Source organism: Strongylocentrotus purpuratus, unplaced genomic scaffold (assembly GCF_000002235.5).
Source record: "Strongylocentrotus purpuratus isolate Spur 01 unplaced genomic scaffold, Spur_5.0 spur5_scaffold_5, whole genome shotgun sequence".
NCBI lineage: Eukaryota > Metazoa > Echinodermata > Echinoidea > Camarodonta > Strongylocentrotidae > Strongylocentrotus > Strongylocentrotus purpuratus.
In genome coordinates, this window is record NW_022145611.1 from 41,766,550 (window position 1) to 41,791,065 (window position 24,516).

The 24,516-nt window shown below is 35.0% G+C and overlaps 1 protein-coding gene across 1 annotated transcript in view; it reads left to right on the top strand.

Annotated features, from left to right (window-relative positions):
* The first annotated feature begins 5,409 nt into the window (after positions 1–5,409).
* The window catches only part of LOC579017 (neuroendocrine convertase 2), a 36,362-nt gene continuing 17,255 nt past the window's right edge, over positions 5,410–24,516 (top strand). Inside the window, exons 1-2 of the mRNA XM_779152.5 lie at positions 5,410–5,822; positions 14,569–14,694. Coding sequence (XP_784245.3) covers positions 5,640–5,822; positions 14,569–14,694 — 309 coding nt within the window. The 5' untranslated portion in view covers positions 5,410–5,639. The remainder of the gene's footprint in view (positions 5,823–14,568; positions 14,695–24,516) is intronic.

Below are 24,516 nucleotides of genomic sequence, written 5' to 3' on the forward strand. Positions count from 1 at the left end.
GGCGGGCAGCCAGTGAAAACGAATTCGTTTGATAAAACTATGGAAATGCAAGCACTACTTTAAACAAACAGAACCTTGTCATTCCTTGCTCATTTTTCCTTATTGAGGTGTCATATAAAAGGGCAGAAACTCAACTTTCTAGAAATGTGATTTTCTCTTTGAAATTCGCCAAACGACTTTTTGGTTTCCTCTCTTTAAATTGATCTTAATCACTCATGCATGAAATATGCATCATATGAGTTGCATCAAATAAAAGAAGAGGATCTAAGCTTTCCGAATATGTGTCATTTATTGATTATATATGTGACTAAGTTATGATAAAACATCGATAATTCTCGGTTCCGTTTTTTCTTGGACGCACTGTACATAGCAACTTCCATAATAACATCGTGATGTTTGGATCGGAGTGTAAACGGGCCTTACTTGAAGTTGTTTAGTTCTCTTATTGATTCTTACACTATGAGTTGAATTTAAAATAACAATTGATAAATATAATTCTTAATGAAATGCAAAATGCTGTATATTGGGGGATTAAGGGATTTTTAAAGTTTAAAATTCCTCTTAAAACAGAAATTATCTTCTACTTTTTCCTTGTTTTTTGGGGAGGGGGCGGGGCAAACCCCAGATACCCTGCTGACGTCGGCCCACTGCCCCCTCTTATGCCACCGGAAACCCATGCTAATTTTCCAAATGGTGGTAATTATCCCCCGTTCTCCCCATCAGGATCTAAAAAAAGGACAATTTCCATAGCAATAGCCCCACCGAAGACAGCTTCCTTCCTGCCATTGGTTAATACGTTAGCAGTGATTACACCATTTATTATCAAGTCGCCCACCTTCGCGACCACAGAAAGCGAGAAGCAGATGTAGGATTAATTATCATCAGACTCAATTTTCACCAAGCTTGATGATCATCTGTGTTCTTGGGTCATGACGTCACAGGGAAAAAAAATCTGTTCATGTTTTTGTGAACCCACCCGATTCCAGAAGACCTGTGTTGCAGAGTGTGAGTGTGTGTAATTGCAGACGATAGTATCTCTCTCTCTCTCTCTCTCTTTCTCTCTCTCTCTCTCTCTCTCTCTCTCTCTCTCTTTCTCCCTCTCTCTCTCTCTCTCTCTCTCTCTCTCCGTCTTTAATATCTATGTTATCTTAATATTCCTCTCTGCGTAATAGTCGTCTGTATGTCGCATACTTCTCGTTATTGATATTTTATGACCAATATCAGAGAACAATACTCTTTAAAAAAATGCACATAGAAAGCAAAGTAAGTGGTAATTCGGGGTTGCTTTTACACATTAAACACACTACCCCCTTTCCCTTCTCCCTCTCTCTTTCTATCTCCTTCTCTTTCTGTCACTATCTTTCCTTGTCTATCTACTTCCCCCCCCCCCCCCATTCTATTTCTCTCACTCTCTCATTTATAATGTGTACACTTGAAATGAGCATATATTATTTTAGACTGAAACTGAATGATAGATCAGGCAGCAAAAACGGATCTCCCTAATATTAATCGCTCATTTTGTGGGATATTAATAATTTATTGCATGGCCTGATTTTTGCTACTTAGAGTCATCCCTTATGAGACTAAAATTTCCGTCTTACATCATAAAGTTTGATAAAAATGCACGCTCGGAGGCTAAACCATCAACTCTGGTCATCCCTCGGCCCCTACCATTGCAATCCAATCACGGATGAACAAATACACACTAATTATCAACAAAAATGATTTCCCTCGCGGATCAACATCTAATCCATCACCATGGTAACGACAGTCGCATAGGATCCGTGATACACAGCTGTAGTACAAACACTACATGGTACAAAAAAATATATATCGCCTAGTCATTGTCATAAATTAAGAATGATGTTTGAATATTTTGTACGCAGCTCTATAAGCTATAAACTGTTACAATATGTTTAATAATAGACAGGCAAAACACTTGTTTAAACTCATGTAAGAACTGTAAGTCAACAATAGAATTTATAAGATTTATATGAATTCGCCAGCTAACCGAATCAATTCGAGAGAAGCCCTTCCTCCGTCGTTGGCTGGTACAAAAAAAAATCGCCTAGTCATTGTCATAAATTAAGAATGATGTTTGAATATTTTGTACGCAGCTCTATAAGCATTATGGATGTAAAATTCGTCTTTTGGGGAGAATTGGGGACAGCAATCTGACAGCCTAATGAAATTCATTGTACCGGGGCCATATTTTATATTCGTACAACATAGTAAGGAAATTAGCCTCCGCAAGGGATTTCCCGTTCGTCTAAGAGTGTGCCAGATTTGATTATAAACCATTATTATAAATGGTGCAGTTTCCTTTATCTGATAATTTTCTGATGTTCACGGTATTCAATGTTTTATGCGAAAATGAACTACTAAAACAACTACTACTACAACTCCCACTACTACTTCTTCTTTTGTTCAGGGGGGGGGCGGATGAGAAGAAAATAGGAAGGGAAAAGACGAACTGTTACAATTTGTTTAATAATAGACAGGCAAAACACTTTTTTAAACTCATGTAAGAACTGTAAGACAACAATAGAATTTAAAAGATTTATATGGATTCGCCAGCTAACCGAATCAATTTGAGAGAAGCCCTTCCTCCGTCGTTGGCTATTGCCCTCTGACTGTTAATTAATCTGTTCAGATATCTGTTCACCCATTTATCTAAAAATGGGTGACATTACACTATAATAATTACCAAATATACCTAATCTCGCATAATTCACAAAGGGCATTTTGTATATGTCACCGCTAGTCTCTCTTTAATAGGCGTGTGTCAATGAAGTTTACAAACCGTGTATGCAGATGAGACTATTTCTCTCATCCGCATCGAGCATGAAATGACGCACTGTTGTCATGGCAATGAGATATTGGCAGTGATGATAATGATGTATGCATCACACAAGGGTGCTCTTGGCAGACCGGTTCTGCTTAGTTGGTTATTGAACAGCAATGCCCTTGGTAAACCAAAATCTCAGGTGGAAAAGGATTTCGAAGATTGGAAACTGTTTGATGCACATGATTTAAGAGGTCTTTAGCAAAGTATTTTTGTCATATGCGATATTCTAATAGAATCGGGTCAAAGGGGGGGGGGGGGGGTACCTAATGTAAGTCTGAGAATAGCTGGCCCAAAGCAATCGAGTGAGATAAATATTTTTGTGGATTGTGTTTGCATTCATGTCTACATGAATTAATTCAGAATGTTATATATCGAACACAAAATAAAAGCTTGTAATTTGTACAATTTACTTTATGTAAAACACACAAACATAATCAATGGAAATTGCACCAAATTTCAGACATAACGTTGGCTACCTTTGCGATAAATCTGAATTTTGTTCATTTCTTCTTGATTAATGAGAGATAGGGTAATACCTGGACGCTTTTATTGATAGCAGTTGGTGTGTATTACCTAGTAAATTCAGTTTCTATATCATACAAAGAAAATTGATATCATTCTTTCTGACACAAAATAATAAATATGTTTCAACCATACAGTTTACGCGTCAATCATCAAAATAAAGTCTTGCTTAAACTCTTTTCATCCAAAAATGACTCGGAGAGTTGATTTCAATATAATTTTATTTTATTCATTGAACTCTACTAACAATATTTTGTAGGATATAGGACACGAAGAGAATATTACATTCAATAAAGTTAACATGAATATTTTTGTGATTATGTTTTTTCACGAATGAAGAAAGTTTATCAATACATTCATTCACCGACATGATGTATACATGCTTATACATTTCTTTCTATGATTAAAATGATGATGATATAAATGTTAATAATAATAATTATGATGATGAAAATATTGATGATTATAATCTTGTTAATAACAAAAGTGATAACATTAATAACTGCACAAATAATAGGTACACCTTATAGCGCAGCTGCTGTATGAATATAATCTACTGCAATTTCAATTCCTATTGTATATCCCATAGAATTTATGTTCGGATTACATCATACATCATTGTCAATTTCGCACATTCAATGGATGATTAAAGTTGATTTTTCGAGAAAAAAACTTGCGATCTTGCTTTTTTAACGAAAACAATGAAGGCTAAATCAAAAAATTATAAGTCACATAACTCTTTTAAATCCTATCTCCTATTGAATTTATACTAAGATTTTGATAAGACTGAATTAAATTATACAAATATTGAAATAAATAAAGAAAAATTGATTGAGTTTAGGATGGCGGCCGACTAATAGTTTATGTCGATAAATAATTGATTTTTGCGTAGCTTTAATGTATGAAAAATGTCGTCATTGTCATGCTGATGTAATCAACTTCTATTATAAAAAGTATGACAGTTTATGGGAGAAAAAAATTGAAGAAGAATGACTTCTCGTGTTATTACTTGACACAAACAACATTGTAAGAAGTTACGAAATATAAAATGGGAATCTTTCTTTATCTTGACACATGTCATTTCATTTTATAATTTTATAAGTCATGCCAAGCATAATATGCATGGATTGTTATTATGATGGGGCTAAAAAAACAAGTTTTTTCAGAACAAGGCCTTCAGAGAAGTCAAGAGGTTCTACAATGTTTTGTATTTTATATATTTTATATTTTTGATTAAAACTATGTACTTGAAAGCATTTTATATGGTTTCTCTCAACATTTCGTCGTTCTCTCTCTCTCTCTCTGCTTAATTCAAATTGAACCGTGTGTGTGTGTATGCGTGTGTATGAGGGGAATACATCACATTATAGTTTTTAAAAGGTTTAACATCAATAAAAACATTTCCAGTAAAATACATCTGATCAGTACGATTCATAATAGCTCTCCATCACTGATAAACCGACGATGGGCTAAAAGGAGTCCGTTACATATACAAAATGCATTTTTATTGGCAATCTCCATCGATCAGAAAAGTCAACAGTCGTACCAAAAATCGTACCATATGGTGCATGGTTTGGGGGACATTCAGACGAAATCAACACTGAAAATGATAATGTTATAAAAGTAACATTGACAAAGTGTTCTCTTCATGTCAACATGACTGTAAGATGTAATTTTGGTTTAAATAACGTTTTCTTTGCTTCCGGTGAGTTAGTAAGGTTGGTTATTGGCACATCTCAAAACAGGGCAAGTCTTAAAGCATACGTTTCACATGGCCTGGTAGCACGGTCCAGAGAACGCACGTAATATACACCAGTCTGTATTGCAGTGAGGGAGAGCGAGCAAAATGGCGTGCTCTTGACGTCACTGTGCATTCCAACCAATCAGCACGCACTAGAAGATAGCATCTCATTAAGTGCATAGATGATCCCATTGTATTGATCGCTGCAAGTGCATGAGTGTGTGTATTTTGTGTGTGGATAACGGGTGGAATGACTGAGTAATGCATCACCAACAACCTGTGCGAAGGCGGAGTGTGTATGTCTCCCCTTTTCTCTACGCAGGCAAATGAAATTGAGTAAAAGGCATCAGTAAGAAGAAAGAAGCTAGACCCGCATACCGTGCGAGGTGAAAATTACTGTACATCTTAAGAAGAAAGTAAATAACATTTAATTTTACATTTGAGAAGAGAAATAAGAACAAGTGATAAAGAAGACACATTGTAAGGGTTTCGACGATATTCGGGTGTTTCTTTTCGGACGGTGGACGGATGATGTTTGGAGATATGACATGGAGACAAGGGCTATGCTTTGGCGCCTTTTTAATGGTAGCAGTGGTGGTGTGCGTGGAGGCCAGTGATAAGCATTACACCAATAGCTTCGTAGTAGAGGTTCAAGATGGCGACAGTCCCCATTCTCTTGCCAAGAGACATAAACTAGATTATCTGGGACAGGTAAGATTATTGACCAAGAGATGGTAACAATTCTACTTTATTTGTGATTTCTTTTAATATTCCCAACTTGTACACACCCTTGTATACACGTACGGATTGATGGACCGTATGCTAGCTAGCCATCTATTAACTGTAAATATAGAGCCAACCCCAACCTACGATTCCCACTGCCTCATGATGGGCGAAATTTATGTTGTGGTATTGACTTGGAACTGAAATCATCATTTCATGTTCGTTATTTATTCGTTTGTGAGGCACAAAACGTGCAACTGCCATAGTAGGAAGACGTTAAAGAAATCATCTGTAAAATAAGTGATTAAAAATTGCATTAACCATTTTACTAGTCTACACTTTATGTTATTATCACAATGTTTTATAATCAGCCATGTTTATACCGGAATGCAAATACAATGCTACAAGATTTATTCGAAATAAATTAAGCATGCTTTCATATTAAATATTATTAGTCGGTATTATGTTCATTATAATAAATAATCATAATAAAAATGGTGCTTATAAAGCGCTAACCGCCGAGGTCTCTTAGCGTTATAAAAAAAATACTACAATGATAAGCAATTAGCTATTAAATAAAGCAAAACATTAAAAATAAACCTACAAATTACAATACTGTGAAATATACATCATCAAAAGCAATTTCGAACAAACATGTCTCATAATAATAATAATCGTAATCATAATCATAATGATAGGAATAACCCGTATACTATAATTCATTATAATGATATATATATATATATATATATATAGGCCTATATCTAAATACATGCACCATAGAACAAGAGCTGAATTGTTCTTTCTATTTAATCTACAGAATGTACGGGGTACAAGTAGAATACTACAACACTTCTTCAAATATATTTAGCATGTATTAATGTCATACTAAAGTTATTTAAGGTTATTGCTAGCACAGTGTATTGTCACTTATTCTATTTTCACGTTATAATCGGGATACATGGCGTAGGTAAGTTTGTGAGGGTACAGCGATTATGTCATGGGAGCACAGTGAGCATCGACTCTACTACAAATGTAGGAAAGTGAAATCGGAAAGAAAAAGATCGCCGAGTGGGGCCCGGATGTCAAGGAAAAGGAATAGTAGGCTCTCCCTTTTTTCACGTTCCTTTCACCCCCTTCTTATCTCTATCTCATTCTGTTTTTCGCACGTTTCCTCTTTTCACCGTCCACTGGAAGTGAGCACGTGCCTCAATTAGCTATGCCGCTGTGGGGTTGGGGGGGGGGGGGGGGGCTGCTGTGTTCTTTTTGTGATCGGCCTCATATCATCTTTCTTTTGAAAATGTTGATTTTAAAGCAACCACGGTTTGACCAAATTATATGAATGAATTGATGAAAGAAACTTTTTCATCCCGTGTAAATTTATTGAAACGTAATATGTTAAATGAAACTCTTTTTTCTTTTCATTTCATGCTCCTTTCTGCAAATCTCCCTCCTTATTTTTGTTTCTAATGTAACGTACCAGTTATGGCCTAATCCAGGGCTTACGGAAATGTGGTATCTTTACTTAAATGAAAATGAAATGAAATGAAACGAAACGAAATGAAATGAATTGATTTATGATATTAATCATTTCTAAAGTTCTTTTCTTCTAAACATAACGAAAGCTCATTTGAAATAATAAAAACGATTTATTTATACATTATTTCATCCTTCTAATTCGGCTATCAATTCATGCTGAGCAACAAACAAAATTTGGGCTGGCGTATTCTGAACAAAAATGTATGTCTAAATCTTTTTATTTTTTTCACTTATTCGTTGTATTTTTCGCAGAGAGGAATTTTGAAATGTGAAACTCAAACGATAAATAAATAGATAATGAATTACCAAAAATGGTTATCATGGTTATACTTCTTAGGATATTTGTTTGCTTGAGAACTTGTTTAATGATAGTTTAGATACTTTAGAAGTGGAAGTACTGACAAAAGACGAAAGGGTGTTCGATATCTACCCGCTCTAGTTCGGAAAACAGAGTATCTTTTTAATATTTTATATGAATTAAATATCCTGACTATATCTTGATAACATGTACAATATATGAGAAACTCTACTATACAAGAAGGGCTTCTTGATATATTTACTTATATCTCACATTGAAGTTATTTTCACATAACACTGATTTATTGCAGATTTCGAAGATGATTAATTGGGAGCAGATTGTGGTCACTGAAAACTATAAGATTAAAGTGTGCTGCACATTCTACAAATAAATTTGAGGAGGGATTGCCGGTCTCGGCGGTCACTTCGTTTCGTAATCAGAAAAATATTGCTGCCAATTACCGGACGAAGCTGTTTTTCTTCTCTCTCCACTCGCAATCATCTACAACGTGACCTTAGTGGATCGTATATAGAGGAAACCATACAAGTTCTAGAAATGTTCTGCTCCTATCAATTCATTATGGACATTAATGTCCTTTTGACAAGAATATCATCATCCTTGGGGACATTTTCAAACTATTCGTTTGGGCATTTTTATTGATATGAATAAAAATCGATAAGCCTTATCAAGAAAACTATTCATGTTCATGTATCTTTGTTTTTCGTGCTGAAATAAAACTTATTGGTTGTATTTATATTTATCATTATCAGTTTCATCAGGAATTATTACAATCAGGCTTCATATTTTTAAAGAATTATACATTTTCAAAAAAAATAATCAACAACAATTAATTCTAATAAATTAAGATACAAAAATACGTTTGTCTCAAAATAGTTTTCAAAATCTTAGAAAGCAGACTATTGGCATACATGTTAGAATAGATTACCAAGCAACTCGTATCTGAACCTTGACGTCTGGGGGAGGGGGGGGGGGGAGCATTCGAGCGTTTAGTAGTCAATCATGTATTTCAGAAAGAATATCCATTTATGGCACTAATTTGCATAGACGGGGAGCAGTGGTGGATAGGACGACGTACTTTTCCTTTCCCAACTCTGCTTAGAAAATGTATTACACAATATTTTCGCTATAAATTTAATAGTGTCGTAGGTAAAAGCAGTATTCAATTAAATGAATTTCATAGTTATTAAGTATATTTCTTATACAATAGAGAGAGTTTTTTTTTGTTTATCATCGTTCATTTTGTAATGATTGAAATGTTTTACGCAACAACTTCACAAATCATTAACATGTTTTGACTTTCAAGAAAGCCTGTGTTGTATTTACTTTCTTTTATTTTGTTTAATTGTTGTTGTTTTACAAATGAATAGATACCCGAGTTTTAGTGTATATCCGACCGCCTATATGGCAGTGAAAAGGACTAGAAGTGATATTGAACATCTGATTTGGTCTCGAGCAAAACCCTATCATCATATTTGCAGGGATTATTTTATACAGAGCCCATTACAAAGCCTTCAACAATATTGATTGACAAGATCCAGAAAGGAAATGGTCAATATAATAATTCCAATTATTCTTTTCAAAAACCGGAATAATAAAAAGCAAATTGAATAGGTTCTTAGATAGGACAGATATTAATAAGAAAATTATTGGACGATTTTTATCAATTAATATTGAAAATGGTGGCCATGTACATCTACTTGTGTTCGCGACCTAGTAAAGCTACTGCCTTTTAATAAATTGTCTTCTAGCACACACTGTTTACATATTTGTCTTACAATCCTTCCCCTTAATCCCTTCTAATTAGATTTTCGACCCTGAATATAGGCTCTCTCATACAAAGCCGTTTCTATTAACTTATGACCTCTTTTCTAGTACATACATGTAACTCAACTCAATATTATACAATTTTCGTTATGAATTGTAAGTGGATTGATCAAAATGTAGAGCGAGGGGGAAAGTAGATCATGTTCGGATGTTCATTTTCGTCTTTTCAAACTTAACCTACGGACATAAGTACGCAACCATTGAGAGTGCTTTACTTCAGCCATCTGGTGACGGATTGTGACGTCAGACAAACGAAATGACCGTTACCAATTTATTTCAGGTTGACGGTCCGGATCAAGATGATTACGCGATATTATAAGAAGAACTATTTTTAACGAAATCAGCATGGCACTGTGATGTGCATTTTGAGACACTTTGAATAATTCTACTACATCTTATTATTTTCGCACAAATCAATGACCCTATGGGCGGACTGAAAAATTTCTGTGCAAGCAGCCATTTAAAAAAAAAAAAATTATCTTATCTTTCTCTTCTCTCACTCTCTCTCTCCCTCCCCCCCCCCCCCCCCTCTCTCTCTCTCACTCTCTCCCCTTATTGATTTTGATTCACCGGCCCTTACACCAAAATACCTTTATTTGCTATTTTGGAAACCTCCAAATCATGCAGTCCCTCCCCAATATTCTATATCAGTAGGTTAATTTGCTTCACAATTCCCAGAAACCAACATACCTTTGTTCTTCTCTCACAACACATCGACGGTTTTTCTTAAAATCCAATAGGATTGTTGAGAGGAATGTGATCGGCGAAAAATAGAAAAAGACAGAATATATAGAGAGAAATGCAACTTATGAATACTAAAAAACGGCAGAAAATTTGAGAAAATGTGTAAATAGGGAACATTGTGATCTTGCCAACTAGACCAACGGGTATTGTGGTTGTTTAATACAGCTGCTTCGTGGAATTAATGATAATCATTGATGGAAGCATACGTATGAGCTCTACTCTCCATTACCAAGCAAATATATTGATTTCTATGGATCAGGGTTTAGCTGGTGAGCTACCTTTGGAAAACAAATAGAGCTGAGTGTGTACGGACAGTATCGCGATATGTTTGCTTTTTAGGATACCTTATTCTTTACAACATGTAATGATTGTATTTATGTTTTATGCACACGATATTGTATATTATATGAGTGAATCCATCTCTTTTTGTTTTACTCAAGCACTGCCATATCGAAATAATTTGCTTAATTATATACTTCGCAATGTCAATTTCTTGGTAACATAATTTCCAACAATTCTTACATACTGTATGGCTCATGTTCTACTGAATCTTAAAATCAGGTATAACAAAAAAAAAAAATTAGTATGGGATCTTGTTAACTTGATCTTAGACACATGTCAGGTTAATGAAATAACTGAATACGGACCAATATATTTGATTTTAAAATGGCTGGTAAGATGTGCTGTGAAGAGTTTTTCAACGCATGAGTTTTATGCTTCTAGCAAAACAGTCTCATATAGAATTTGATTAGTAAAATTTTATACTTCGGGACTGTGGTACGTTCCATTACCATTAATAAATTATTTCATGAGTAATACAGCCCTTAGGTATCAATTTAAATAACTAATCTAATCAACCAAAGTATATTTGGAACTCAGTAGTTTGTAGATTGGTGGTGTAAAGTTTAACTTTTAAATTATTCTTCTCAATCAGTAACCTTTCTTTCAAACCATTTTCACATTTTTATCCTTTATTAGCCTCTGTGATTCCCTTTAATACCCACTTGCCCACTCCTTTGATTGGGATATCTGTCAAAGCTTACAAAGGATGAAGAAGCTAGGTGGCATCACATTTCCATTCCATTGGCGTTCCCTCCCTTTCGCTCTCAATAACTTAAAGGTCAAGTGTGAAGAAGAATAAATGACTCAATCTACTGAAAATTTCTAGAGTTTGTATTAAAGCAATTCAGCTTTGAATCACATAACCTAAATTTGGTACAAAATAAACTAAGTTTACAATATAGAGATTACTATCTGCACTGAATGCATAATTGTTAATCGGAAGTAGTATATAGGCTCTAGAAAATTGTTGTATCTCTTTCATCATCTAACCAGGGGTACTCACATCAGTTAATGTATGTGTTTTAATGCGTTTACTTCTTCTTTGCCAGATATTTATTGAACCAACCTTTCACAGTGTTTTCTAAATGGCTCTTTGTTTTTCTCAAATATCAGACTCTGATTATCCCCAATCCACAGTCTCTTTATCCATATGTCGAGTATTTGTCTACGTGCTTTCTCTTGAAGAGATTACTCTGTCTCGTAGTCCACCTAACCATTTCTTTGTGAGTCTTGTTATTGCTTGCCTTAACTTCCCCGTCGTCCCTACTAGGACGACATCTTCAGAATGCCAATCCGTTAGAGAGACAGAGAGAGGCGTCAGATACAGCCGAAGGCAAGGCAGAGGAACACGCTTTATTTTCTACGGATGGAAGTAAAAACATTTATTAGATTGAGAATAGGAACAGAAGCAAAGCCATTGCTGAACGCTGATCCCGTTTTATTATTCTTATCGTGTCTAGTCTAAGTGTCAATGCAAATTTATTCAGTCCATGTTTGCAAACTAAATAGCTTGATAACAATACCGTCGATTTGTCATTCTCGAATATAATGAATGTATATTCAAGTAAGAGTTATGAAAATATTTGTCAAATTTGAGATTAAAGCTCGAAATAAGGGAGAAAATCCAGAAAATGGAGAAAACTACCCGTCCCCATCCCATATTGGACAGGCGATATGGGCATTACAATTACTATGGGTCGGAGGGCCATTCAAACAATACTATTTATTTGTGCTATGAACCTGTTTATAGAGTACAAGCGAGAATTACGGGGCGATTTTCGCAAACGTTTAAAAAATAAGCTGACACTGGCGGCTGGCGGTAAGGAATTTTTAACGAAAACGCACCCTTTGTTTTCTCTTTCAATAAAAAAAGAAGAGAAAGATTTTAAAACAACGAAGGAAGATGTTGAAAATTTGTAAAAACTTAATCTATTGGAATGGTATAATTTCATAAGACACACAATGTTGGCACGCAGTTTACAAAAACGACACTCCACAAACATATTACGAAGGCCTCCAAATAATGAAAGTCATTATAAAACAAAATTTTGATACCACTCTTATAAAAAAATGGTCGAAATCTGAAATATTCTTAATTATACAATCCTTTCCAGATGATTCATGAAGGTACTTGTATTTCATTTTAATTCCTTTTTTTCCTCACATGTAGATTTAATGCATACGATTTGAGCATTAATCTTAAAAGTTGAATCATAATTCAATTAATATCTTAGGGCATCCATTCAAGGTGTCTTGTTCTTTTCTCCACATGTGTCTCTTGGGCGATGCTCCTCCCCCCCCCCCCAAAAAAAAATGAGTTCGGAGCTGCCCTTTCCTCCAAATTCCAATCCAGAGCCAGTGTATTGATGTATCGGAAAGTTAAAACTGAATCATACCCCCTCCCCAGCCCCTTCAAAACCTAAACGGGTCAAGAATTTAGAACTCGACTTGAATATTCATGAAAATGATCCATTCCACTCATTTTTCGCGAAGAATCGGGTGAATGATCCAAGTGGTTTTTAAGCATTTACCCTATGCACTTTAGATGTCAAGTAGGATTAGAAAGACTAAAATATCATTTTCCAGGTTGTCGAGTTGATTGCTCAAGCTGGGATTTCACTTGAGATACTTTTAGTTACAGGGCCTTTTGGAAAGAATTCTGCCCCATGGTCGAGATAAAAACATCCCAGGAGTTAGTGATGAAGACGTCGATTCTGTCCGATCTGATGGAATATCATGACAAAAGTAAAGGCGTATCTGATTTGACGTTGGAAGTGGAATTGAGAGACCGGGTGTTTAATCTTTGATAACCTTTAAGAGGGATGATGACGTGGCTTTAAAGTCACGTCAGAGGGAGAAAGAAAGAAAGGCAAGGGACTAAAAGATTATCCTCTCAATATAAAATACAATTTTGTTAATATCTTGATTAAGGCACGATAAATGTTATAGCTCTTTAGGTAAACGTCATTTAGTCGTTTGATTTCAAGTAAACAAATATGTATATGCATGTATACATATCTTATCGATTATTCCATCTTCTTTTCATGGCGGCTAGCCCACATACACTGTTGCACGTTTTCAATTACAAGGGTGCCGTGGCTTTGGGAAGGAAAAACAAGTCCATGACATATAAAACTCTCACCATTTATCATCTACAAGAAAATAAATTTTGCTGGATACGTGGTGTGCATTATGATTGCGTCGTCAATTATCACCATTTCTATTCCTTTTTGTATCTTCAAGCTGTATTTCATCTTGTCATTAACGTTATTTACCCCGCAAAACACGAAAAGAAGATGTTCGCATTATCGTTTAACTATTCTTAGCGACTTGAGGCAATGACGAATAACATCGATGATGGAAATTTATTGTTGATACCTCAGGGGAGTAGTCAGTAATAAAATAAATCTAAATTGTCATGAACACAAATGTTTGGTTAGCGTGGTTAGTATGCATAATGTACTCGATTTTTTTAAAACTATTAATGCCGACTATCATGATAGATGAAAGACAGAAATTCAGGACAGTGATTACAGAGAGAGAGAGAGAGAGAGGGGGGGGGGGGTCGTGTTTTTTTCTGTAGACCTAGTGATATTAATTTTTTAATTTAATCATATCTATAATGATCAGTTTATTTGCTTTGTTTTCTGCACGTATACGATAATGATTTTGTATAGCAAGTGGAAAAAGTAAAATATCAGCAACTGAATGAGAGGTCAATAGAATTTGAATAAAGACATATAGTCATTACAGATTTGGGGAATTTATTGAAGAGAATAATTTAATTTAATTTTACGAAAGCGCTTGTGTTGGAGAGGTTTAGTACGGGGATTTCCTTGTAAAAGGCATACATTTGTTTGGATTGATCCCGAAAGATCTCGCTCGTAAACATAAGAGCTGAATCTCAAATCAGTAACTGTTATCCACGGGTATTTCATGATATGATCTTCTCTTCTTCACTTGTAGGTCTTGAAACATCAGAAAAACCTTCACTACTTCCAGAAAAGATCTGTGGATGAGGAGGAACCACACAGCCACCGACGGAGAAGGAGCCTTGACGATGCCACAACTCAACTAGAACAGGACCCTATGGTAAGAATCAGCTTATGCCCATTAAACACAAGGCGTCACTTTGATTGCGTCATTAGTTACGCCAATCAATCACAATAGTCATGAAGGCATGCGCCAGTTTGCTCTGTCAATTTTGAATTCACTGTTATAGCATTGTAACTATCACATGGCGCGCCAATGACCGTCATAGTAGCTGACAACAGTCCTGCGTCAGAGAAATGACTCCTCGTGTTCAATACTTTTAAGAGAAAAAGATTATAATGAATACATTTACAAGATAAATTCCAGTTAAAAGCTTTCAATAGTATATCATAACATATAGGTATGGGCTGAAAAAGCGCATTATCCGAAATAACTTCCCTATAACATGCTTTACAAACTTGTCCCGACACCGGATCCCCTCATGCACACCGCGTGCACCATCCCTCTCCCTGTGGGAGTATTGCTACCATATGGTCAAGATAAGGGCATATCACAATTAAGATCACAATGGTTTTGTCATCCTACACAGTCAGTCCCCATCTTTAATCCTTTGATTTGGAGCGGTTAATGGTTTACGTATGATAATAATGTATTGCTCGAGCACACAAAATCTGCATATCCAACGATGTTTAAACCACTCGACTAATACTCCTCCAAAACACCATAATTGTAGCTCTTGAGAAAAAGGGTTGTTAATAATGGAGAGCTTCAAGAGGGACGTACAGTAATAAACCACTCTAGGCATAGATAAGTACGTCAGGTGTATGGTTCAGAGTCTGGGTCACACTGTGCAAGGCTTGGCAAAGTATCCTGAGTACTGAGGAAAGTTATATAATATTAACAGGTCTGATAGCTCGGAAACATAGAGTTGTTTTTCGACAGTTATATAATTGTTTATATATAATTGTTTATCCTGGATTTAGCTTCAACTCAAGCATGCTGAGTCTAGACACCGGAAATGACATCTCGATAATGACAAAAACTGACCAATATTGTGATGAATTACTTGGATATACGTGAATGCAGCTGGTTTATTGTAGAAATTACAAGTGTACAGTGCCGATATTGTGAAGACAGCTCACATCAATAGATTTTTGGCAATTTCTTTTAGTTACAGTTTCTCTCAATTTAAATTTACGAACATTAGTCACTATCCCTCTGACACAATTTCACTAGATCACGAGTGATATTTTGTTGATTCAAAATAGATATTTATTTGAGGTATGAGTGAATGAAAATTCGAAAGCGCCTAGTATTTAGCCACGGCAATATAGTTCAACGTAAATTGGTTATACTATTGCGATGATCATGTGAATTATATCACAGAGTTAGAATTAAAACTTGTGTTGATGATGATGCTCAAAGCTAAATTGCATGCGGATCCCAATTACCCTATATTAAAATTAAAATCAAAACCTTCAAAAATGCCCGCCAAAAATGTTCTCCTTCAAACAATCATGTTCAGAGACGTTAATCAAATAATTCCAAACATGCATGGCTGTTTCTGGGATAAGAGCTAAAACTTATCATAGCCTTGCTCATCATATTTCACCTGAACTCTTACATTTTCATGTCATGTCCCTAAAGGCTATATAAAAAGAAAAAAGAGAGAAGGAGAAAATATTAACCGAGTTCGTTCGATCTTCTAGCCACACGCGGCACTTCGGCCATGTGCATGCATAATTATCATATGGCCGGTTATCTATCTCCCTCCAGCTGATTACAATGCTTCAGTGGTCAGCATATTTATGTTACCTTATCAAAACTGTTCTCTGGACTATGGGAGGAAAGACAATGTTATTTCTTGCCTTGGATTTGAACTTAACAGAATGTCCGTTTGAGGGTTTGACGTCAATGCTTGTGCAGGACCGTGTTTAATGTGGTTGTAATGGAGGTATGATGTGAGATTTCTGTCTGTTGATTTTTCGAAAGCAGAGTCTTATTGATTTGATAACAATATTTTGTCAAACTAAAAAGTCATTTATTAGATAAACAAATAGCTTAATTATTGTCCTTCTTCTTAGTGATAAAGATTTGCACAGTTCCCTGAGGATTTGAAGATCATATTTCGAATGGATTATTGTCTTCTCTTGCAATGATAACAAACTAAACTCGTGAGAAAACATAATATGATCAGGGGATGACATCATTGTCGCAGTAATAGCTCTAAGCCAGAATACAGCGGATATCAAGCTTAGTCAGTCAAAGCATAGGATTTTCAATTTGTCTTCTGTTAGAACCTTCAAACATACTTACAGTATTACATTTGAGATAATAATGATGTTGATGATGATAAATAACAGATTTTAATTACATCAACAAATTAATACAACAACAACAACAACAACAAAATAGTAGTAATAATAATAATGATAATTATAATTATAATAATAATAATAACGATCATAATAAAGTTAATAATAATAATAATAATAATAATAATAATAATAATACAATAGCAATAATAATAATGATAATTATGATAATAATAATAATGATGATAATAATTAACAAAAACAATAATAACGATGATAATAATGAGTTATAATAATAATAAGTATACAATAGCAATAATAAACGGTATGGTGGTGATTATGATTTTATTTATTTATTTATTTATTTCTAATATTTTGACAGGGTAGCCCATTCACCAACAAGTAGTGGTCTTCCATGGGGCCCTGAATGAACATATTTACATCGTTTATAACATTTATACAGAACAGTTACAAAAATAATACTCGTTTGCAAAATAAATATAATCATTAACCTAGTAAACAGTAATGTCAATAGGAAAATATTAATTAAGTCGCAATTATGTGAATAAGTCATGTAAATATTACAGAAAATGCACGTATACGGCTGAGCCATTCACAAATTACAACTTTGTTTAAACAATCTCTTAAATGAATTGACAGAGGAAGCCGTTCTCAATGCATTATCTAGCTTATTCCATTCAAATATGGAAGAAACAATTGGGCTACACTTATAACAATCAGTGTGAAATCTAGGCACACGTAAACATCCACTGTCTATTTGCCTTGTATGATGCTCATGTACATCATTAGGATTGATTAAGCCTACCTGAAGGTAAGAAGGTGCTAAGTTATGAACGCATTTATATATCATCATAACGCGACTTAACTCAAACCGCTTGTCTAGTGTCATCCATTTAAGACTTGTGAACAAATCAGCCGACGGTGTGTCATATGTCTTGTTCAATATTATTCTTGCGGCCCTCTTTTGAATTTTTTGCAGCTTAGTTGTATGAGAATGAAATCGGTTCGACCATACAACAGAGCAGTAATCTAATCGTGGCAACACTAGACTGTTATAAAGTAACTTTAAGGATTTTTGAGGCAAAAAACTTTTTGCTCTCTTTATCATGCTAATGTTTTTCTGGGTAAGTTTACTTACGTTTTCGATTTGTTTAGACCATTTCAATTCTTCATCTATCAAAAGTCCTAAGCATTTGGTGAATTGAACTCTTTTGATCAAATTGCCGTTTAATGAAATGGTAAAAGATTCAATTTTCTTGAGATTAGCAGGAGAGCCTATTAACATGACACAAGTTTTTTCAGTGTTAAGAACAAGACGATTTTCCTTAATCCATGCCATGACTCTGTTTAACGCAACAGTTAATTTTTCTTCCACAACAGTTGCATCACTTGCACTGACGGTAAGTGTCGTATCGTCAGCATACATATCTATGATACCTTCAGGAGTACATTCAGGTAGACTATTAACATATATTGAAAATAAAAGGGGACCAAGAATTGAACCTTGTGGCACACCTAATTTGATGGTTGATGGATGCGACTTGGCTCCTTTGAATTGGGTCACTTGTTGTCGATCCCCTAAATATGATTTGAACCAATAAATAGTCCTATTACTACAACCTATACAAGCTAGTTTATGTAGAAGTAGCTCATGGTCAACAGTATCAAAAGCCTTACGAAGATCTATGAAGGCAACTCCAGAAAAATTTTTGTTATCAATATTCAACGACCATTGATTTACAAGTTTTGCAAGGGCAGTATAGCTGTTGAATGTTTAGGTCTAAATCCAGACTGATTAGGGTGTAATAATTGATTCACGTCCAAGAATTCACTGAGTTGTTGGTGGACGGCCCTTTCTATAATTTTACTCACGATAGGTAATATTGAAATGGGGCGGTAATTATTCAAAGAAGAAATATCTCCAGATTTGAATATTGGTACTACCCGAGCCTTTTTCCATTCACGTGGAACAACTCCTGTAGACAGGGATTTGTTAATGATATCACAAAGAGACTCTGCGATAACATTCTTCGTCATCTTTAAAAGTTTACAGCTGATGTGATCTTCACCAGTTGCTTTATCTATACTCAGATTATCAATCTGTTTCAATACAAAATCCTCAGTAATCAAATTCAAATTAAATTGCGAATGAGTTGGACCAATATTATTGTCCTCGTCTACTCTCAGTTGAGACTTATTCCTTCGCAGGTCCTTTGTAATCTTAGTAGCATTAGTAATGAAAAAGTCATTAAAAGCTTCAGCAATATTTGCATTGTCTGACACATTAGCACCATCAACATTTATGCTATTGGGAGATATAGGTAATGATTTAGGCACCAGGTTTCTCAAACATCTCCACATTTGCTTACTATTGTTATGATTTTGCGAGATCTGGTCTGCATTATATTCTCTTTTTCTTTTCCTCATGAGATGAATAACTGTATTCTTTAGATATTTGTAGGTGTCCCAAAGATCATCACTTTTGTTAGCTTTAGCAGCTTTGAGAACTTTATCACGTTCCGTCATAAGCTTAACAATCTCGTCAGATATCCATGGACATGCCTTTTTTCTTATCCGCTTTTTACATACTGGTATGTGCTTTTTGATTATATTATTGAATAGAGTCAACCACATATCCCACGCAACATCAACATTATCTATATCTTTTATGACCTGCCAAGGAGTACTTCTCAATTCATTGTAAAATTTCTCCTCGTCAAGATTTTTAAACGAGCGAAATTCTGCGTATTCAGATTTGTTATGGATTTTTGCACTAAAATCGCGAACCGTATACACCAAATAATGATCACTTATGCTAGTTTCAAATATTCCCCATTCATTGTAAAGTTCCTTGTCTGATACAAATATCAAATCAATTAAAGTAGAAGAGGTATTTGTAACTCTCGTGGCAGTATCAATTAGCTGACTTAGCCCGTACATATTTGTATAAAACATTAACTTTTCAGCATTCAGATCAAGTTGGTGTGGCATACAATCACAATTGAAATCACCTAAAATAATACAGCTCATATCTTCCGAGAGAGCAGAGTCCAAATTTTCGTCTAATTCTTCAAAGAAATCAACGTGAGAATTTGGAGGTCTGTAAAACTCTCCAACCAGGATGGGAGACTTATTTGGATAATGCAATTCAAACCAAAGGCATTCTAAAGTAGATGAAATCAAATCATCCCTTCTTTTATAATTGAACCTCTTGGATATATATACAGCCACACCACCACCATGTCTCGTACGGTCTCTACGTAATAAAATATAATCATCTATATACAATTCAGAATCATCAATCATGGAGTCGCAAAATGTTTCATTTAAACCAATAACATCAAATGATGCATTTCTCAGAAGTAATCTAAGTTCGTCAATCTTAGCAACTAAGCTATGAATATTCAAATGGGCAAATTTTAAGCCCCTGTTTCTAAACGGAGGAACTGAACCACCTTCCAACTGTTTAATGTTACTCTTATTCAGTTCATGAGATTGATCCTGAAGATTATGATGTAGTATGCCAGTATCAGAGACAGATGATGATGTTAACAATAACAAAAATAATAAAATAATGAAAGTGAAAATATCAGAATCACATTAGCTCTAATATTTGCTATCGTCAGTAGATATTAACACATCACTTTTGTTTTCTTCTCGCCATTCTTATCTTCTTGCTCATAAAGGGGAGATTTGACATGAGTTGAATTGGTTGAAGTCATCTACATAATCATAAGATTTAGCTATGTACAAATAATACCATTAAATCATATGAATATTGATACACTAACATCCGATCACTAGAAATTGAGAGCTTTTTTTAAAGACATCGTAATTACGTATCTACGTGTTTAAATGAAGGAAGTGAATAATTGTCACTGACCTAAAATAAAACAAACTTTATTGAAAACTAAGACAGATCACCATATCAATATCATTTTTGACGACTACTATATAAGCATTAAAGATGACTACACCTATTATCTGTTGTACTAATGGCGTGTATAAATCGCGCACTGTCGGTAATACAAATATTTGTTTCTAATTAGGCCCATCCTCTGTCTACACCATGCACGTACGTGCATGTCGATTGACGTATGATATACACTTTGTCTCACCTCTCATCCTCTAAATATAATTGTATTTTTTACAGAATTAAAATAATTGTCCCTTTGAGTATGCATTGCACGTATGTGATCGGCGCATAGTTTAATACACCCAGACTCAAATACGCATGAACCATAGAAAATAACTGACTAGACATTTTAGTATTCATTTGAAGCCGTTCCAGGCATGCAGAACGCAGTAAAGAAGAAACAAACGAAAGACAAAGAAACACACAAACGAACGAAGAGGATAATTTTCCCACTTAAATTTATGATTGAATCTAAAATTTCGAAGGTAAGATCCTAAAGCCACGCTTGTCTCATTTCGAGTAATAACCAATTTCTTCCTTTTCGAGTTTTCTGTGCGTAATGTCTTTCTGAAGTGTTTTAACCTTTTCCACACCGGACGATTCTTCGACACAACCATAAAAGAGATCACACTAAGTTTATCTCTTTAATCTACGGCGATTATTGCAATGCTTTGATAATGCCAGTCTTAAGTGGGTTGATTTATCATTATTATTCTATTATGTGACATTTATTAATGCTTATCATCGCCGGCTAGGACTATATTGTACTGCTATAATGGATCTATTTACCTTTCTACATTGAATTTTATGGAAAAATTATTTTATTTTATATGATGTATACGCTGATATTGAGGTTGACATGCGACAGTAAAACAAAAGAGCGCATTCTTTTATGAAGGTGATACAAGGAAGTATAATACAATGAGAAAACTCTTTCTCCTTAAACCAATTATCCGAACAGAAAAAAAAGAATGTACGTTGCCATGGTAACGTTGACGTCATTGCATTAGCATCCGAGTGTCCTCTGTATCCCAATAGTATTCCCTCCTAGGGGTTGCCCTGGAAAGGGTGTGTATAAAGGGGTGTGAAAATATTTCTTTTAGTGCGTTGCTCTTTGAATTGCGTCATTTGGTATTTTTTTTACTGCAGTTTCAATCGATATAATACCTAATATGGTGTAGTAAACTTTATTGCCAATCGATGTATTAAATATGCAGATTTCTTGCAGTTTAAATATGTAAACAAAAGATAGACCACCATAGCATAACAATCTTTAAATAAGCCCCACCCCTCCCCACACCCACCAACATACCCTAGCCCGAGAAAATATTATGAAGCCCACATTTTCTGTTAATTGCTGCCAACATGTTTTAATGACTATAATGTAGTTAAAAAAGCTTAAAATTATTTTGTTTACCTACTTTTCGCCAATGTCGTAGCACTCGGCTTTTATTATAAATATCATCCAAATTTTGTTAGTCTTTGTCCATATAATAATCATTTTCCTTTTTGTCATGCAGTATGAACACATTAGTGACAAAACACTCATGCTTTATCCAATTTTGATAATGTTTGCATAATTATCGTCTGCTGAGAGCTTGAAGGTATCAACTCTTATTGATTTACTCAGTAGTCGACGTGGTTATGATGATTTGTAAAATATCTTTCACCGAATCATACAAATTAACAAAAAGTGAACGCGAATATTCCATATTGTTGTATGATTTCCCTTTAATGATAAATTAATGATTCTAACAAGCTTATGCTTGACAACATTGTTACGAAGAAAGGAACGTAATGTATACCTGATTGTTCATGGTGTAGTCATGACACCGTAATTATTTCTTGTTTTAAGAAAAGAACCTTAGTTGATATTTGATGATGGATATGCTGCTTTCTCTTCTTGCCATGTTGTGAAGGGAACTTGAATGCGTCATACAATCTACGTTTTCATAGCATATGGACGATTTGAATGCGCAGAAACAGGTAAGAGCACTCGGGGCGAAAATGCGATTAAGTCTGATAATAACATAAAGGTCATTCTTGCTCACCATATGGCTGCAGAATCTTGCAGTTCATGGTATACATTATGCAATATATTTTTGTATATTAAACCAAAACTTCAATTTATATAGAGAGATCGATCTTTAAAAAATACACATTGGACAGTCAGACAGATAGATGAGTTAGAGGGGGAGTAAGATTGAGAGAGATTGACACGACAATTAAAGTCGATCACTCTCACTGTTTTCCTCTCTCCCTCTCTTTCTCTTCCATTTTCTCTCTCCCATTCTCTCTCTTTCTCTCTCTCTCTCTCTCTCTCTCTCTCTCTCTCTCTCTCTCCCTCCCTCCCTCCCTCCCTCCCTCCCTCCCTCCCTCCCTCCCTCCGTCTGTTTTTAACAACATGCAAGGATAACTTGTTTCATAGCTGATCGTGTTCTCCCCTCAGAATTCTTAGTCCCTGTTGTTCTTTCTTGTACTTTTTTCACAGCTCTGTATCATTCCTGTCTTAGAATGACTTTTATTCATATTTTCTCTATACTACACCCCCTCCTTGCTTGCACTGTTTGCTTCCAACGTCTTTTTTTTGTTATCAATCTCTTTTATATACTCATCTCTCTCCAATGTTTCTCTGTCTTGTATCATTTCTATTTTATCACGAAAAAATACATCTGTTTACGTCCATAATTTACAGCTTTCAAAGGTACAATGGTTCTCAAAGGGGAGATCTTTGAGAGATCGAATCATTTTATCTTATTTGTCGATCGTCGTTAAAAAGTACGGCACACTCTGTAAATAGAGCACGAATTCTCTTTGGTGGCAATAAGAGGCGGTTGGAATAGCGTTAGCAATTTCTTGAGGCATGATTATACATATATATTTCCCTGCTTCAAGAAGAGAAAATTAAATTGACATCAATACACCAGTAGGCTACACTGCCAGAATGAGGAAAGGACATGACAACCTTATGAATTTGATGAACCAATGTTGAAATGAAACCCAACAACATTTAGCTGATGATGTTATCAATTTTCTTCAGCCCGTTACTCTAACCATTCTCACGTGGCAGTCGCCATCTTGATTAAAACGGTGACGTCATAGAAATTGTAAGCAAGTTGACTCGTCTGCATCAGGGAAGATAGCCCGCTATGTTTTGTAGTGATTTACTTGGTATTCCATGACATATTTAGCTCCAGGTGGCCACTGCTGAACCATTTGACACACCATGATCCTGATGCTATAAAAACAAAGTCAAAAGAGGGATTGTAGGTATGAAAAATACACTTATAGTTGGGAGAAAAAAATGGGCCATAAAAGAATCAAGTATATGCGATGTGGGTTTCATGTTTGCGATTCAGGGACTGTGGCTAGTGGCGTATTTCATGAGGTGCGATTTATACGCCACGAAGCAAGCTTGAAGGGAGAGATCAGACATAATATACAGGATAAACATTTCTTTGTTAAGTTTGTTACAGAAAAGAAAAGAAAGAAAAAAAATCATTTTCAAATGCCATGAAGATCTCTTCTATATGAGAACTATGTCTAAGCCTCGGTACATGTGTAATAAGATTTACAACAACATAGGATGTTAGAGTTTGATTGCAAATCAAATTTGAAATATCAAGCCCATTACAAATAATAATACCTTCAATGGAACAGTCATGGATA